The sequence below is a fragment of the Lactuca serriola genome, chromosome 8 (genome assembly GCF_051521515.1).
Source record: "Lactuca serriola cultivar US96UC23 chromosome 8, Lser_US96UC23_V15, whole genome shotgun sequence".
Classification (NCBI taxonomy): Eukaryota; Viridiplantae; Streptophyta; class Magnoliopsida; order Asterales; family Asteraceae; genus Lactuca; species Lactuca serriola.
In genome coordinates, this window is record NC_136415.1 from 92,860,223 (window position 1) to 92,876,672 (window position 16,450).

The 16,450-nt window shown below is 31.2% G+C and overlaps 2 protein-coding genes and 1 pseudogene across 2 annotated transcripts; all 3 read left to right on the forward strand.

Annotated features, from left to right (window-relative positions):
- Positions 1-206: 206 nt before the first annotated feature.
- On the forward strand, positions 207-2,993 carry LOC145069982 (heparanase-like protein 3). The gene is made up of 9 exons (XM_079016907.1): positions 207-719; positions 1,038-1,074; positions 1,157-1,340; positions 1,432-1,580; positions 1,672-1,902; positions 1,985-2,174; positions 2,254-2,379; positions 2,465-2,564; positions 2,634-2,993. Exons 1-9 carry the CDS (start codon positions 492-494, stop codon positions 2,967-2,969), a joined length of 1,581 nt encoding a protein of 526 aa, XP_078873033.1. The 5' UTR covers positions 207-491; the 3' UTR covers positions 2,970-2,993.
- A 6,774-nt stretch (positions 2,994-9,767) lies between these two features.
- LOC145067163 (uncharacterized) lies at positions 9,768-13,833 on the forward strand (annotated as a pseudogene).
- Positions 13,834-14,584: 751 nt separating this feature from the next.
- On the forward strand, positions 14,585-16,360 carry LOC145071115 (protein LATERAL BRANCHING OXIDOREDUCTASE 1-like). The gene is made up of 4 exons (XM_079018026.1): positions 14,585-15,027; positions 15,128-15,339; positions 15,433-15,760; positions 15,833-16,360. The coding sequence occupies exons 1-4, from the start codon at positions 14,761-14,763 to the stop codon at positions 16,067-16,069; spliced, it is 1,044 nt and encodes a 347-aa protein (XP_078874152.1). The 5' UTR covers positions 14,585-14,760; the 3' UTR covers positions 16,070-16,360.
- The last annotated feature ends 90 nt before the right edge of the window (positions 16,361-16,450 follow it).

Consider the following 16,450-nt stretch of genomic DNA (forward strand, 5'->3'; position numbering starts at 1 on the left):
TTTTTTTATAAATCCAAAGTTCTTAAATATTTAGAGCTTTATATTTAATTTTTTTAATTAATTCATATAATATATAGGTTTTACACCTAATTATTTATTATGGACTAAACATAATATTTGTGAAAAACTACATGGACGAAACATGTAATTTAGTCTAATAAAATACTCGTAAAATGAATTTGTTAATACAAAAGATGATATCATTCCAAGCAATACGTCAGAGCATAGCACAAAAGGTGCCAACTACCATCGCCACCACTACTCCCTCCTCTTCTTCACTTCATTCCTAAATTCGAAGCCCCCATTTCCAAACCCTAAATCAACCTCTTCTTCTCCACAGTCCTATATCAGGAAGGGAAGAAAATCCAGACAAAATTCGATCTTTTTATTCTTTATCAATCCGTCCATCTGTTCCTGCTCCTCCACTGAGACATGCACTTCTTTGATCATTGAATTTTGTAAATCATCGAAAAAGCTAAAAAGCTTTCAAGATGGGTTCTTTGTCTTGGCAGATAGGTGTATATATCTGGGTTTTATTGATCACATGCATCTGTATTTTTATGGATTCAAAAGTTCAGAACGGGAATGTTTTCATTGATGGGGAAAGAGGAATTGCAGAGACAGATACTGATTTTATTTGTGCTACAATGGATTGGTGGCCACCGGAGAAATGCGATTATGGTTCTTGTAGCTGGGGTTATGCTTCTCTCCTCAATGTGGTATGATCTTCTTCGTTCTACTTGTTTTAAAGGATCCCGATGATATATGTTGTGACAAGATTCTTTATTACTTCTTAAAATCAAACAATAATGAAACACTTAATCATTTGATCACATACGTTTGATGAATTCACCATAATTTTCCGAATTTAGGCTCTTGAGATGTGTCAGTTCCGATCATGTATCGTTTCTATTTCGTGGGTCCAATTATTCCGATCATAAATGTTGACAAACAAATTCCTGTTTTCCTAATTTTGGCTTTACTTTGTGGGGTTCATTTATGTTTATTCGCTAATTTTTGGATTTTCTTCTTTGCAGGATCTTAACAACACAATCTTTCAGAATGCAATCAAAGGTGAATATTCCTCCCTTTTCTGGATAGTCCACTGTTCTCTTTTCCAATTCCTTTGACCCCAAAAGTCAAACTTTTTATGCAGCCTTTTCACCATTAAAGATTCGATTGGGAGGAAGTTTGCAAGATGAACTTGTCTATGAAACCGAAGATCAAACTGAAACCTGCATCCCATTTTCCAAAAACACCTCCGCATTATTCAATTTTAACCCAGGCTGCTTACCTCTATCCAGATGGGATGAACTAAACACCTTCTTCAATGAAACAGGGTAACCAAAAACACCCTTTTATTTCATTCAATTTTCATAATTTGAAAACTAAAAATCACCTCATAATTCATAATCAGTCTTTTATCTTCAGGGCTGTAATTATTTTTGGATTAAATGCTCTTAATGGAAGAAAACTGCAAGCTGATAGTTCAACCATTGGAGCTTGGGACTCCACCAATGCTGAATCTTTGATTCGTTATACAGTTAAAAAGAATTACACCATTTATGCTTGGGAACTCGGTAATTGCAAGAAATAACAAATTAGTTTTCATTTATTTGTTTATCATAGCATGTTGCTATTTCATTTCTCCATTTAATGCATAATTTATAGGGAACGAGTTAAGTGGAAGTGGAGTTGGAGCAAAAGTAACAGCATCTCAATACGCAATTGACACAATTACCCTCAAGAACATAGTAGAAGAAATTTATGATGGGATTGAACCTAAGCCACTAATTATCTCACCAGGTGGATTCTTTGATGCAAAATGGTTCAAAGACTTCATAAACAAAACAACCGAAATTCTTGATGTAGTCACTCACCATATATACAATCTTGGCCCAGGTAAACAAAAGATTGAAATAAAACAGTTGTAATGTTCAAAAAGATTGTAAAGTTTGGAACTTTATATTCTTTTTTGCAACAGGAGTTGATCAACACCTTGTTGAAAAGATTCTTAATCCCTCTGTTCTTGATAACGAGATCGATACCTTTAAGCAACTCGAGAACATTCTAGAAGCTTCCGGAAGTTTAGCATCTGCTTGGGTTGGTGAAGCTGGTGGAGCTTACAATAGTGGCCACAATCTTGTGACTAATGCATTTGTGTTTAGTTTCTGGTATGTAAAGTACAACCCTTGATGCATAAGGTACAAACATAAATATTGTGTAGTCATAATGAGCAACTTAGTTGTACAGGTATTTGGATCAGCTAGGAATGTCAGCTGTTTACAACACAAAGACATACTGCAGACAATCTTTAATTGGAGGAAATTATGGTTTACTTAATACAACTACTTTTGTGCCAAATCCGGATTATTATAGGTACATTTTGACTTTCAAGGTCAAACCTTTGACTTACTAAAAAAGTTGAAATTTTGATATGTGATTTTGTTTCTCTTTGTATTAGTGCTCTTTTGTGGCATCGACTAATGGGAACAGCAGTTCTTGCTACAGACTTTAATGGGAGCAAAAAAATCAGATCCTATGCACATTGTGCTAAACAATCAGTAAGTTTGTTAAATAACTAACATGTTTCCAGTTTTTGATTTCATAATCTTATTGAATCTTTCTTTTAGGATGGAATAACACTTCTACTCATTAATCTAGACAAAACCACTACATTTAATGTAAATTTGTCGATTAAGATGTCAATTGAAATTCAAATGGTGAGGGGTGGATCAAGAACACGAGAGGAATATCATCTGACAGGTAAAGATGGAAACTTGCATAGTCAAACAATGGTGTTGAATGGGAAAGATTTGATTTTAAATACTGAAGGTGAGATACCTCTGTTAGAGCCTTTGTATGTAAGTTCTTTGAAGCCAATAGTTGTGGCTCCTTATTCTATTGTATTTGTGCATATCCCATATCTTACTTTGGATGCTTGTAGCAATTTGGTCATGGAGTTATAAGTGTTCAGAAATTTATTTGGTGTATACTTTCTTGTTCTTTTTGCTTGTTTTAAGATCAAATGCAGTTTTGTTGTTGGTGTTTGAGTGATGAAAAAAATGTATGCCATTGAATCTCAAGTTCAAGATTGATCGACTCAAAGAAATCACATTTTGGTTCGTATTGATGCATAATCAAACAAAGAATATCAGGGAATGCAGTTTTCGACTTTTTGAATAAAATATCAAACAATATTGCTTACCATTGAATAAAATATCAAACAATATCAAACAACACTATTTTATATAAATTTTATATAAAAATCTAAGACTTAGAGAATAGTTTTGATGCGTCAAATATTAATAATCAACTCTATTCTGTTCTTACCATTTGAACGATTTATTTTTGGGGTCAGCAATACAAAATGTTGTTATTATGCTAATATAATATTTTTAAGTTTATGTTTTTATACGATTAATCTATTTGTGTAATAATGTTTTATTTTAACCTTTTTAACATTTAAATTTTTTTATCTATTGACTTTTTTTTTCGTTTTAATCTATAATTAAATTTTAAATTTATAAGTCATATTATATTTTTATTATTTATTTTTTTTATAACTATATACTGATGTCATCATCTTTTTAATTATTTAACAATATTCATCATTTATGACATTTTATTTTAAAAAAGGCATTGTTAGTGTCATTGTATGTCAAAGTCTTCAAAGAAATTTTAAAAAATCTCTAAATATTATTAAAAAAAAACTTTAAATTCACCACTGAAGCAATCAGGGCTTTTAATTGTATTTCAATCATATGTTTTTCACCATTAGATCAAATTGATGACATCATATTTTCCAAATAAAATTTAAATACAATTACATTTAATTATATAATATTTAAATTCAACAAATATATTATCAATTGAAACATATCATTCTATTTATATAGAAGATATCAATTTCTATAATTAATATTGTTTTTAATTTAACTCCCTTATTTATAGTTTTTGGCTTCAAATTTTAAATAACTCTTTAAATAAGCAAATCATTAATTTGCTTAACCTATAAAATCTAATCTAATCCAATTAAATCTGCAAAATATTTGAGAGTCAAAATTAAAGTCACTATCATTCATAATTTTTCTCACAGAATATCCCACATAAATTGAATTGATTTGAGATAATGATTTGAATTTTAAAACTCATAAAATAAGCAAGTCAATTAATTTGTAAATTTGAATCAATATAATTGATTTCTTTTTTTTCTAGATTAATAGCCGGAAATCTCTAAGATGATATCTTAGGATCCTATTTTTTTAAAAAGATAATGATTTGATTATTCAAAAACACCCTATATATACAATTAGATTGAAGTTGTTATTCTTACGATTTTCGATTGAGTCCTACAATTTACAATGTTCTTCTTTAACAATTTTCTTCTTCAATTCTTTTTTCTAGATTCTTTCTTTACTTTGTTCTCCTTCTCATTCTCCAATTTCTTGCATTTACTTTCTCTTCTTATTACATGTTATTACTATATTCATGTTGAGAGGTCATGAAAAAATTAATCAATCTACTTTAAGCATATTAGTTTCATTCATATCTAAATATCATTAGAAAAGAACCCTTAATTCACCAATAAAACAATCAGGACCCTTGATTGTATTTCAATCATATGTTTTCTACCCTTAGATCAAATTGTTGATATCATCTTCCCCAAATAAAAATCAAACACAATTACATATAATTATAGAATCTTTAAATTCAGCAATTATGTTATCAATTGAAACATAATTCTATTTATATACGAGATATCAGATTTTATAATTAATATTGTTTCTAATTTAACTCCCTTATTTATAGCTTTTGGCTTCAAAATTAAAACCCTTTTTTTTTTTAAAAAAAAAAAAACTCATTAAATAAGCATATCAATAATTCAGTTATTAATCCACAAAATCTAATCTAATCCCATTAAATCAGCAAAATATTTGTGAGTCAAAATTACTGTCAATATTATTCATAATTTATTTCCCAGTATATCCCACGTAAAATGAATCAATTTGAGATAACGGTTTGAATTTTAAAACTCATTAAATATGCAAGTTAATTAATTTGAAATTTTGAATCAATATAACCGATATCTTTTTTTTCCAGATGATAGTCGAAAATCTCCAAGTTGATATCTTAGGATCCCAATTTTTTGGAAGATAATGATTTCCTTATTAAAAATACTATATATATATATATATATATATATATATATATATATATATATATATATATATATATATATAGAGAGAGAGAGAGAGAGAGAGAGAGAGAGAGAGAATTACATTGAATTTTTTATTCTTACGATTTTGGATTGAGTCGTACGATTTATAATGCTCTTCTTCAATGGTCTTCTTCTCCATTTCTTTTTTCTAGGTTTTTTTTTACTCTGTCTCGTTCTTCTTCTCTAATTTCATGCATTTACTTTGTTCTTATTACCTGTTATTACTATATTCCTGTTGAGATGTCATAAAAAAATTAATCAATCTACTAGAGGAAAGATACGTGCTAACATTTTGAATTTGTATTGTCCTCTAGAAACCAACCGTAGTCTCATAAACCATTCTCACATATCTTAATAGGTCTTAGCATTCCCTCAAATTCAGCTACAAGAAGTCATGGATGTACTTCTTGAATAAATCCTCTAAACTGAAATTCATTTGTTAGTTAGATGCAGTGACCAAAATGCAAGATTTGTGAAAGTTCATTATTAGTTATTAGTGTTAATCTTTGGCAAATTATGAAACTAATATTATACTTTTGTTCATAACAAGGCTTATTTTGTAATAATTTCTTTGATCGGAAGATATGTATATATGATTAGGTGTAGCCTAAAAAATCATATTTTATTCTTATAAGGAAAAGATACTTTAGAAATTGACCAAATTACAATGTCTAAGTTTGATGTTTATGGCTATAGCAATGCACTTTAATTGTATTTTTTTATCAAATTTCTTTACAGAATTTCACGTTGTTGGTACATATAACAACTTATTATTGTTTTTGGTTTTACGTGACCAATATGAAAAGTGTCATATGAGCCTCCATGGGGGTTTGTATACCGAACAAAGTCAATTTATAAAGCTACTACACAACATGTTTTAATCAATGAGTCACATCATGTTGTGATAAAACAAATATCACGTGGATCATTTATGTTAAAAATCACTGTATTAAAACATTAAATTGCTCTAATATAAATATTAAATATTTTTATTTAATAAGTTTGGTTCAAAAACTCAAAATGAATCTAACTAACATTTTTTATTAAAATTTCACTTAAAGCAATACCATCTACTAATGTGATGTATATTTAATTTATTTTCTCCGCGTTTAACGCGGGTCATAATCTAGTATATTATATGAAAGGGAAAATGACTTTAAAAGGTTAGTGTCATTGTATGTCGGAACAAATGTTACACATGAAATAGATAATCAAAGTCTTCAAAGAAAATTTTAAAAATATATATATTATATGAAAGGGAAAACGACTTTAAAAGGTAACAAAGTTTCAAAAATATCTAAAAATGACCATTATTCTTTTTTTAGTGTAAAAAATACCATTAAATTGACGCATTTGTACAAAAAACACCAACAAACTATACATAAAGGCTTGTGGTAACCTGAGGTAACCAGTTACCTCAGGTAAAATAACGACTTGGGGTTATTTAATGGACATTTACACCTTCAACTACCAAATTAGGTGTCACTCCACCGGAAACAATCTCCACAATGGCGAAGACGATGACGGTCGTTGCCCTTCTCCGAGAATGACGATCTCCTTCTTCTACGGCTCAGACAATCTCCTTCTCCGACTAGATTTCTAGCAAACCATCACCGCAAGTGGGTTCTAAAACCCTTCACGGTGGCGGCGACATTTCGCCATCGCAGTTTGGGTTTTTTCTACACCACCATCTTCTCTTTTCCCTTTTGTGCATTTTGGCTAGGATGTACGCCAAATTAATGTCTTCGATCCGTTTTATATACCGGGTGCGACTGTTACATTCCCGATTGGATTCAATGTTGGAGATAATAGTGCATTAACGAATGAGTTGTTGACGACGAATAGAATTGGGTTTTAGGCAATCAAGAAGAAAAAAAAAATTCAACATGCTCAGGAGTGTAGCGAACATACTTCTCATTATTTTGGGGATAACTGAGCATATAATGGCTATCAAGAAGGAAAAAAAAATCTAGGGTATTGTTTGAGTCTAAATTATCTCTTTTTCTTGATCTCATAAACGGTGTATATGTGTGTATTTGATCGCATAAATGGTGTATGTGTTTGATCTATGGTGATCGTGGGGACTTTTAGAAGCAAATATGGGTGTGTTTTGATTCTATAGTAACGAAGGAGATGAAAAACGACGATTAATGATATATGTTTAGAAAAATGATGAACATGTGTGTGATGGCCAGTGATCAAGTTTAACCGGGTAACCTACAATACCCGGTAAAATGATATTTTTTACCCTAAAAAAATAATGGTATTTTTTGTAAATTTTTAGAACTTTTTTACCTTATTAAGTCATTTTCCCTGTATGAAAATAAGCAAGATATGACTTGCGAACAATTTGTGTATAATCACATGTGTGATGAGATAAAAATGAAATATGGACTTTCGATTTAGTAGTATTTATTTTAATTTTGTATATTGTAATACATTGATTTTGTGTAGTGTTATTGTTATAAGTTAACAATTTGGATGAAAACACTTTATAAAATATTTCACAAAGATAAGGTTAACATTCATGGCTCTAAATAATGTTTGGTGTGATTTGGCGGCAATGTCAAGTTTCAAGTTTTTACGAGCCGTGACGAGTCATGTCGTTTATAAGGTGTGATTTAAGGCGGCAATTTTTTTTTTTTGTGTGTGTGTGTGTATATATATATATATATATATATATATATATTAATATTAGTCTTTTTTATATACATATATGACTTAAGGTGTCATGTTATTAAAACGTAACGTCAAGTATAAGTCTTGGAGTCATGATGCACCATGACGAGTTTTTTAGAATCTTAGTAACATCACATAATTTATATATTTTTTTAGTTAAATGGTCAATAATTGAAATGGGTTTTAATTTATTAACGTTTTGATTGACAAAGTTTATGGAAAGATATCATGATAAACAAATATTTGAAACGTCCCAAAATCAGATTAAAATTTTTCATTTTTAAAACATAACTCCATAGTTCAATAATTACCAAAACATTGTTTTACAAACCAATATAAGTCAAATTATCATATCATAGTATCTCTCAATCATAAAAAGTTAGATGATGTGTACAATCACGTCTTCGCTTTTCCCTGCTCGTCAGAAATACCCAAAACATTGAAATTCAAATTGTAAGCCATAACATACTGAGCTTCCCAAAATACGACACACCACAGATAATACATAGCATGCATACAGGGTTTGTTGGTCCTTGACCTCACCCCAACCATATCGGGTTTGTTGGTTTACAGCATGGAGCAGCAACACCTCAACCCAACCATCTAGGGTTTGTTGGCACGTAACCTTAACCCAACCATCCAGGTTTGTTGACACGTGGCCTCAACCTTACCATATCGGGTTTGTGGACCTCCAGTCTCAACCCAACCACCCAGATGTCGACATATACACAAACAAAGCATACATAGGACTATCATAGCAATCCTACATCCTAGGATACATAAAATCAATAAATGGGTCGGCCTTGGTGCCTTAGACCCATTGGCATAGTGAGAGAACTTACCTTATGATCAAGGATTAACTGCACAGAACTTTGTAACACATACACCAGCTCTACTGTCCGCCTAAACAATAAACTGAGACCCGATTCGTAATGTTAGTCTATAATACTCCCAAAATACCCAAAGTCAAACTTGGTCGAAAGTCATAATCAATGTCCAAAAAGTCAACGGTCAGAAGTTAACATATACCGAGTACGTCCAGCGTGCTCGGCTCATACGCCCTGCGTACTCTTGATCTTGGTCGGGCTTCTAACGGCGTACGCTCAGCATACGTCCAGGTATGCCCAGAGTACGCGATGGCTCAAAAATTCAACTTTTAAGGGCTTAATCCCTTAAGTCATTTTGTCCAAGTCTCAGATCTAGTCTTAAAACATATCCCAAACCATCAAGTTTCCAACTTTATGGTTTTACATGCCAAGAACAAACCCAACAACAAAACCCTAACTCTTTTTAACCACTAAAGCTCTTAATGACTTGCATGAAAGAATCTTAGGGGCCAAGATCATATTTTTATGACTCAAGACATGGAAAAACGTCCAAAAGGACAGCCCAAATATTCTATAGCATGTCATGCACAAGAAAGTCATAATTTGAGGACAAAAGCTCATAATTCATAACATCACCATGCAAGCTAGATCTAACAATTTAACCATCAAGGTGGGAACTTTTTAGCTTCTGAAGATGGAGAATGATGCAAGACTTTCATATCCAAGCTTGCTTCTAGATTCCAAACTTCACCACCACCTTTTTCTTCCCTTGGAACACACAAAAACACACCCCGAGGTCTCAAAATGCACTAAAGGGGGATAGGGTTTGCAAGAAAACGTCTCAAATGATGGAGGCTGGAAATGGGATGGGGTGATGGGCCTTAAAAATCAATATATATATATATATATATATATATATATATATATATATATATATATATATATATATATATATATATTGTCTAAACCCCCAAGATTAGAGTTTTCGTCCGGATCGAGTACACCCAACGTACACTAGTGTACGCCCAGCGTACTCCAAAATGGCGACGTTTTCCTTTAATGAACCTTACACCCAGTGTACCATCCAGGTAAGCCCAACGTAAGGACCAAAATTTCAAAATTAATTAAATAGAGGATAAGAAAGGGATCTAACCAGTGCTTAGGCTTAGGTGTAACAATATCTGTAAGGTCGATGATTAACGGATATTAATGTTTAAAAAAAAGGTTTTAGTTACACTGGTGTGGTGGTTAGTTCCCGATTGAACTTGTTCGAACGTCGAGTCAACTTGGTTTTCAAAATTAAATAATTTTAGTACCAAATAGAACTTACATAATTTTAATACCAAACCGAATTTATAAAAGTTTCGATACCAAAAAGCTTCAAAACAATTACCAAACATAATCATAAAGTTTCATGACATTTACCATTTTTTAGTGACAAAACCACTCCACTTAAGCTATAAAGAAAAGCTTATCGAAGTTCCAATAAATAAGAGTTCTTAATCATATTGAGGGTTTACAAATTTGGTCAATATGCGCATTAGAAATCAAGTCAAATGTTATATGATTATCTCATATTCAAAGGCTTTCTCATATTGACTTTATAAAATTGCAAAAAATGGATATGCAGTGTCGGCCCAATGGAGGTTCAAACAGTGCCCAAGAATAGGGCCCAAAAAATCATAGGGCCCAAAAATTATTTAATAATTCTTGTATACTAGGTTCAATCGACCCAAAAAATTAGGTTAATTTTTATTACTCACCAGAAGAAGGAACGCCACCTAGAAGAAGGAGCGGGAATGAACTTTCGAGAAACAGAAAACCCTTCGGTTTCTTCTAATCTTCTTCATTGACGCAGACATTGGTAATAACAAACATCATTGCAGGAGCAGGAGGAACGGTAATATCTATTCAATCATTTCTATTCCAATATTAAAGACACGATTTCAGTTCTTAATTTTTTTTCTTCTTCTTCTTCTTCTTCAACGATAACAGCCAACCAATTCAGTCTATTCTTACTTCTATTTCTTCTAATCCTCTTGTTCTTCATTGAGTCTCAAAAGTTCAGAACTATCAAGCTTCAAATTTCGAATAAAGAATCATCAAATTTCAAAATCTGAAGCTTCAAAATCTTACCTGTTTGACTGTTTGAGCCTTGAGGTTTCGAAATCAAAGGTAACTTTAAACTTTAGTTTTGTTTTTCATGGTTTGTTATTTTCTAATTGAATAATTTTTGATCAATTTTTTTTCTGATCAAATTTCGAAATACAAGACCATCAATATCAAATTATCAGTTTCTGTAATCAAAAGAAACAAGGGTCAAGGAATGTAAATTCTCCTTTCAAGTTTTTGATTTTTTCTACTTTTTTGTTTCTGAAAAATCACAAATTCTTATTTTCTGTTTCTATTTGCTTCTTATTTGTAAGGACTAAGAACTATATTTTGATCTCAAATAGCAGGTTTTCTGAATTTTTTTTTGGAGCATAACATTGTTTTCTGATTTGAAGTGTCAAAATATAAGGTAATTTTTGGATTATGATCTGATATGATTTCTTTAATTTTTCTTTTCTGATATGTTATTTGATTTCTTATTTGGATTTTTATTTTTATTTATACTTTTGGTATCTTCTCTTGGTGATTTGAAGTGTGGAAAATCTAAAACGAAGAAGAAATCTACAAATCTCAATTCGCAAATAAGGTCGTTTCTTTCTTTTCTATAATTTACAATGCCTCCTAGATTAAAAACATATGCATCTTGATTTGAAAAACGTAAAAAGAAACAAAAAATTGAAGAATATAATAAAGCTCAAGCAGGTTCTATGGATAAGTTTATAACAAAAATAAACACAAAATTTTTCAGAAAGTGAAACACAAATTGTTAATGAAGATAATCTTGATAATAATGATTATGTTGATGTTGATGTTAATGATAATGCTAATGACAATGTTGATGCTAATGATAATCCTAATGTTGATGTTGATGATAATGTTGATTTTCACACTTTCGATATATTTGGTCCAAGATATTGGGATGTTCTTGATTCTAATATGATAAATATATTAGCATTGAAAGGTCCTAAAAGAGATTTATCCATTATAAAAGGTCCTAAAGATAAATATTTAAGAAGATTTTATGCAACATATTACACTAAAACTTTACTAAATGGGGAAATATATGATAGAGATTGGCTTGTTTATTCTAAAGAAATTGATAAAAAAAATTGTTTTTGTTGTAAATTTTTTCGAAAAGGGTGTGGAAATGGTCAATTAGCAAATGAGGGTTTTAGAGATTGGATACATCTTAACACTAGAATTAAAGAGTATGAAACTAGTATGGAACATGTTAAAAATATAAAAACTTGGTATGATTTGCATTTAAGATTACAAAAAAATAAAACTATTGATAATGCAGCTCAAAAACAATTAAAAAAAGAAAAAGTTCATTGGAGACAAGTTTTGTTGAGAATTATCTCTATTGTGAAATTTCTTGCTAAACATAATCTTGCTTTTCTTGGTACTAATGAGAAAGTGTATGAAGATAACAATAGAAATTTCTTAGGCTTATTTGAAATGTTGGCTGAATTTGACATGGTTTCGTATGAGCATATGCAACGTATTACAATTGAAATTGGTATCTATAAACATTATCTTGGGCATAGGATACAAAATGAATTAATAATTTTGCTTTCTTCGAAAATAAAATCTATGATTATTAGAAAGATAAAAAATGCAAAATATTTTTTTATAATACTTGATTGTACTCCTGATATAAGTCACCAAGAGCAAATGACTATTATTTTAAGATATGTGGATGTTTCATCAAATGTTGTTTGCATTGAAGAATCCTTTTTAGGGTTTTTAGATGTAAATGATACAACCGGCCAAGGACTTTTTGATGTTTTACAAAATGAATTGAATTTGCTTGATCTTGACATTAATAATGTGCGTGGAATAGGTTATGATAATGGATCAAATATGAAAGGAAAACATCAAGGAGTGCAAAAAAAGCTTTTAGATATAAATTCTAGAGCTTTTTATACTCCTTGTGGTTGTCATAGTTTGAACTTAACTTTGTGTGATATGGCTAATACTTGTGGTAAAGCTAAAGGTTTTTTGGAACAATACAACGTATCTATACAATTTTTGCAAATTCCACTAAGAGATGGCAAATTTTAAAAGATGATGTGAAAGGGTTAACTCCTAAATCTTTGTCATCCACTCGGTGGGAGATTCGTGTTGATAGTGTTAAAGCTATAGAGTTCTCAAATTTTTGACATACAAAAAGCTTTACTTCAAGTAGCCAAAAATGATAATGATCCAAAAATAACAAGTGAAGCTAAATCTTTAACAAAAAATGAACTTGGTAATTTTGAGCTTATATTGGCTTTAGTAATTTGGTATGAAATGTTAAATATTGTTACTTTAGTTAGCAAAAAATTACAATCAAAAGATATGCTTATTGATGTTGCTATGTAAAAAATAAAAAGGTTGATTTCGTTTTTTAAAGAATATAGAGAAAATGGTTTTTTAAATGTTTTAGAAACTGCAAAAGATATTGTCTTGGAAATGGGTATCGATCCAATATTTTCTAAAAAACGTGAACCTAAAATAAAAAAACATTTTGATGAGATTTCATCCCATACTTCTTGTAGTGTTTCACAATCCGCACAAGAGAAATTTAGGGTTAAATATTTTATTTATATTGTTGATCAAACAATTACTTGTTTAACTACAAGGTTTGAACAATATCAACAATATGATAAAATATTTGGTTTTTTGTTTAATTCAGAAAAACTACATTCATTAGATGATATAACCTTAAAATCTTGTTGTAAGTCTCTTGAAACTTCACTCAAGAAAGATGAGCAATCGGATATTGATGAAAATGACTTGTATGTTGAGTTAAAATTACTTCTACATCTTTTGCCCAGAGAAAAAATGACAGCAATTGATATTTTAAACTTTTTAAAATGTGTTGATTGTTTTCCTATTACATCTATTGAATATAGAATTATGTTGACTATTCATGTTATTGTTGCATCTGCAGAACGAAGTTTTTCAAAACTGAAGATTTTGAAGTCCTATTTACGATCTACAATGACTTAAGAACGATTTAATGGATTGGCTTTGATGACGATTGAGCGTAACATGTTGGACAAAGTTACATATGAAAATGTTATTGAGAAATTTATTTCAGGAGGACAGTTTTCAAGTAGAAACCAATTTCTTTTTTGTTTATTATTTTGAATGAAATTTTAATTTTATGTATTTGCAATAAAAAATTAAGATGTATATTTTTTTGCTTTAATTTTGAGATATTTCAAATTTTAAGGTCTATTTTTCGTTAAATCGCACAGGGTCTCTAAAGTCTCGGGGCCGACCCTGTATATATGTAATTGGTTATCAAATAAAAGATATACATAAATATACGAGAAATCTAAACATAAATGAAAAACACCACAATGTCCAATTACATCACTTCAATGTGGATTTTAATATTTCAGTTTAACCGATTTGTTTCGATCCAAAAATAGACATAAAATTAGTGATAGTTGAACTGTTCTATTCTTAGATTTCCAATCCAACCAATTTAACCGACCGATTCGAACAAAACCGTTTATAAAACATTAGCGTAGATGTTCAATTTTTCTAATTTTAAAAAGCATATTTTATATCCATTAAAGAGATTTTTCAATTTATAAATATATTACATACAATAAATTATCTATTTTAATTGGTTGAAAAGAAGCTCATGACAACAAAATTGGTTAATTAACAGCTCTTGAAAAAGAAAAACTTTGATTGAAAAACTTCACTAATGTTTTTTTCAAAAAGGTTTTTGAAAAGCTTAAGATTGTCAAAAGTCTTTGCTGTTTGTCGGCCTGTCAGTTCAGCTTCAGATGATAAAAATCCAATTTTTGCTCAACAATCAATGCATATACATCTACATTACGGATTGCTATCACCCAGAGCATCAACACGTATACAGGTTCAGTTGCCTGCTGATCATACCGATCAACGCCTTGATACACCATGGCTGAATCCCAGGCGACGTCGGCGACCGCTGTGGAGAACCACGATTCACAAACCAAACAAGTTCAAGAGATAGCGGCGGACTATAACCACCTGCCGGAAAGATATATCCGTAAGCAAGATGAAGAGTACGATAACGTTAACAACACCCCTGTATCATCTCCGATGAGTGAGGTGGTTCCCGTTATTGATATTAGCCTCTTAACTTCATCTCTTTCGGAGCTCCATAAGCTTAAATCAGCTGTTAGCTCTTGGGGCTGCTTTCAGGTCTCTCTCTCTCTCTCTCTCTCGAGCATCAACACATATATAGGTTCAGTTGCCTGTGCATGTTCTCATGAAACTCGAATGGATTCCATTTCATTTTCAGGCAATTAACCATGGAATTGAAGGTTCATTTCTGGAGAAAGTTCGAGAAATCAGCAAACTGTTCTTCAGATTTTCAGGGGAGGAGAAGAAGAAATACTTGAGAGCAGAAGATAATATTGAAGGATATGGGAATGACATGGTTCTTTATCTCAATGTTCTTCCAAAACAGCAACGAAGGCTTCAATTTTGGCCCCAAAATCCCTCTAACTTCAGGTAAAATCATTAGTATATGCTGAATATTGATTTACAGAGATTATTTGTTAGAGTTATCTTGAAATTGGTTAATGCAATTATGATATGTTTCAGGGAGGTTGTCGATGAATATGTGTCGAAAATAGAGTTGATTAATGAATTTCTCCTAAAAGCCCTTGCTAGATCATTAAACTTGGAGGAAAATAGCTTCTTGGATCAATATGGGACAAGTGCAACAATGGAAGCAAGGTTTAACTACTACCCTCCATGTCCATGGCCAAACAAAGTGTTTGGAGTGAAACCACACGCTGATATTTCAGCACTCACATTTCTTTTGCAAGACAAAGAGGTTGAAGGGCTTCAAGTCTTGAAAGATGGTCAATGGGTTGGAGTTCCTATTCTTCCTCTTGCTTTAACAATCAATGTTGGTGATCAACTTGAGGTAATCCTTAATTAACTAAAAGTTTTAATGATGATGTAATTAACTTGATTTGAAGAATATGAAAATGTGTAGATAATGAGCAATGGGATTTTCAAGAGCCCTATGCATAGGGTGTTGATCAACTCCAAAGATGCAAGAATGACTGTGGCTTTGTTTTGCATGCCTCAAACGGAAAGGGACATTGGGCCTGTGGATGGGCTTGTTACGGATGAAACACCGAGGCTATACAAGAGCGTGACCTTTACTGTCGACTCATTTTTCAAGTATTACCAGAAAGGTAGGAGAGCAATCGATGTTTGCAAGATTTGACTATGTTCACAAGATGGTTGGTTCATAACTTCATCGTCCCTTCCACTTATTATGTATTTATGTTCTGTGTTTTTGTTATTTTGTGTGTGTCATCCAAATAAGATTAGAAATCATAGTAACATGGCATGATGACACAAGTAATGTATGTGTATGCAAGTATTTTGTGGGTACCAGCCTTCTTGGTCTCGGATGATATGATTTACATTCTCATCTTGGCTATGTGTTGGTGGGGTAGTCCACAAGTGGCTTATACCCTTTTTTAAGTATATTTGTGTGTACATATGTTTGTTTAATATGTATAGTGTCTTTTTATGTCTTTGTATATGTGTATTTGTATGTATACATACATATACACATCAACAAATTAGTAACGGGAATTTC

Coding starts and splice junctions, on each gene's coding strand:
- LOC145069982 (XM_079016907.1), top strand. CDS start 492: ATGGGTTCTTTGTCTTGGCAGATAGGTGTATATATCTGGGTTTTATTG. Junction 1,075..1,156: donor CTTTCAGAATGCAATCAAAG/GTGAATATTCCT, acceptor CTTTTTATGCAG/CCTTTTCACCATTAAAGATT. Junction 1,903..1,984: donor TATATACAATCTTGGCCCAG/GTAAACAAAAGA, acceptor TTTTTGCAACAG/GAGTTGATCAACACCTTGTT.
- LOC145071115 (XM_079018026.1), top strand. CDS start 14,761: ATGGCTGAATCCCAGGCGACGTCGGCGACCGCTGTGGAGAACCACGAT. Junction 15,028..15,127: donor GCTCTTGGGGCTGCTTTCAG/GTCTCTCTCTCT, acceptor TTTCATTTTCAG/GCAATTAACCATGGAATTGA. Junction 15,340..15,432: donor CAAAATCCCTCTAACTTCAG/GTAAAATCATTA, acceptor GATATGTTTCAG/GGAGGTTGTCGATGAATATG.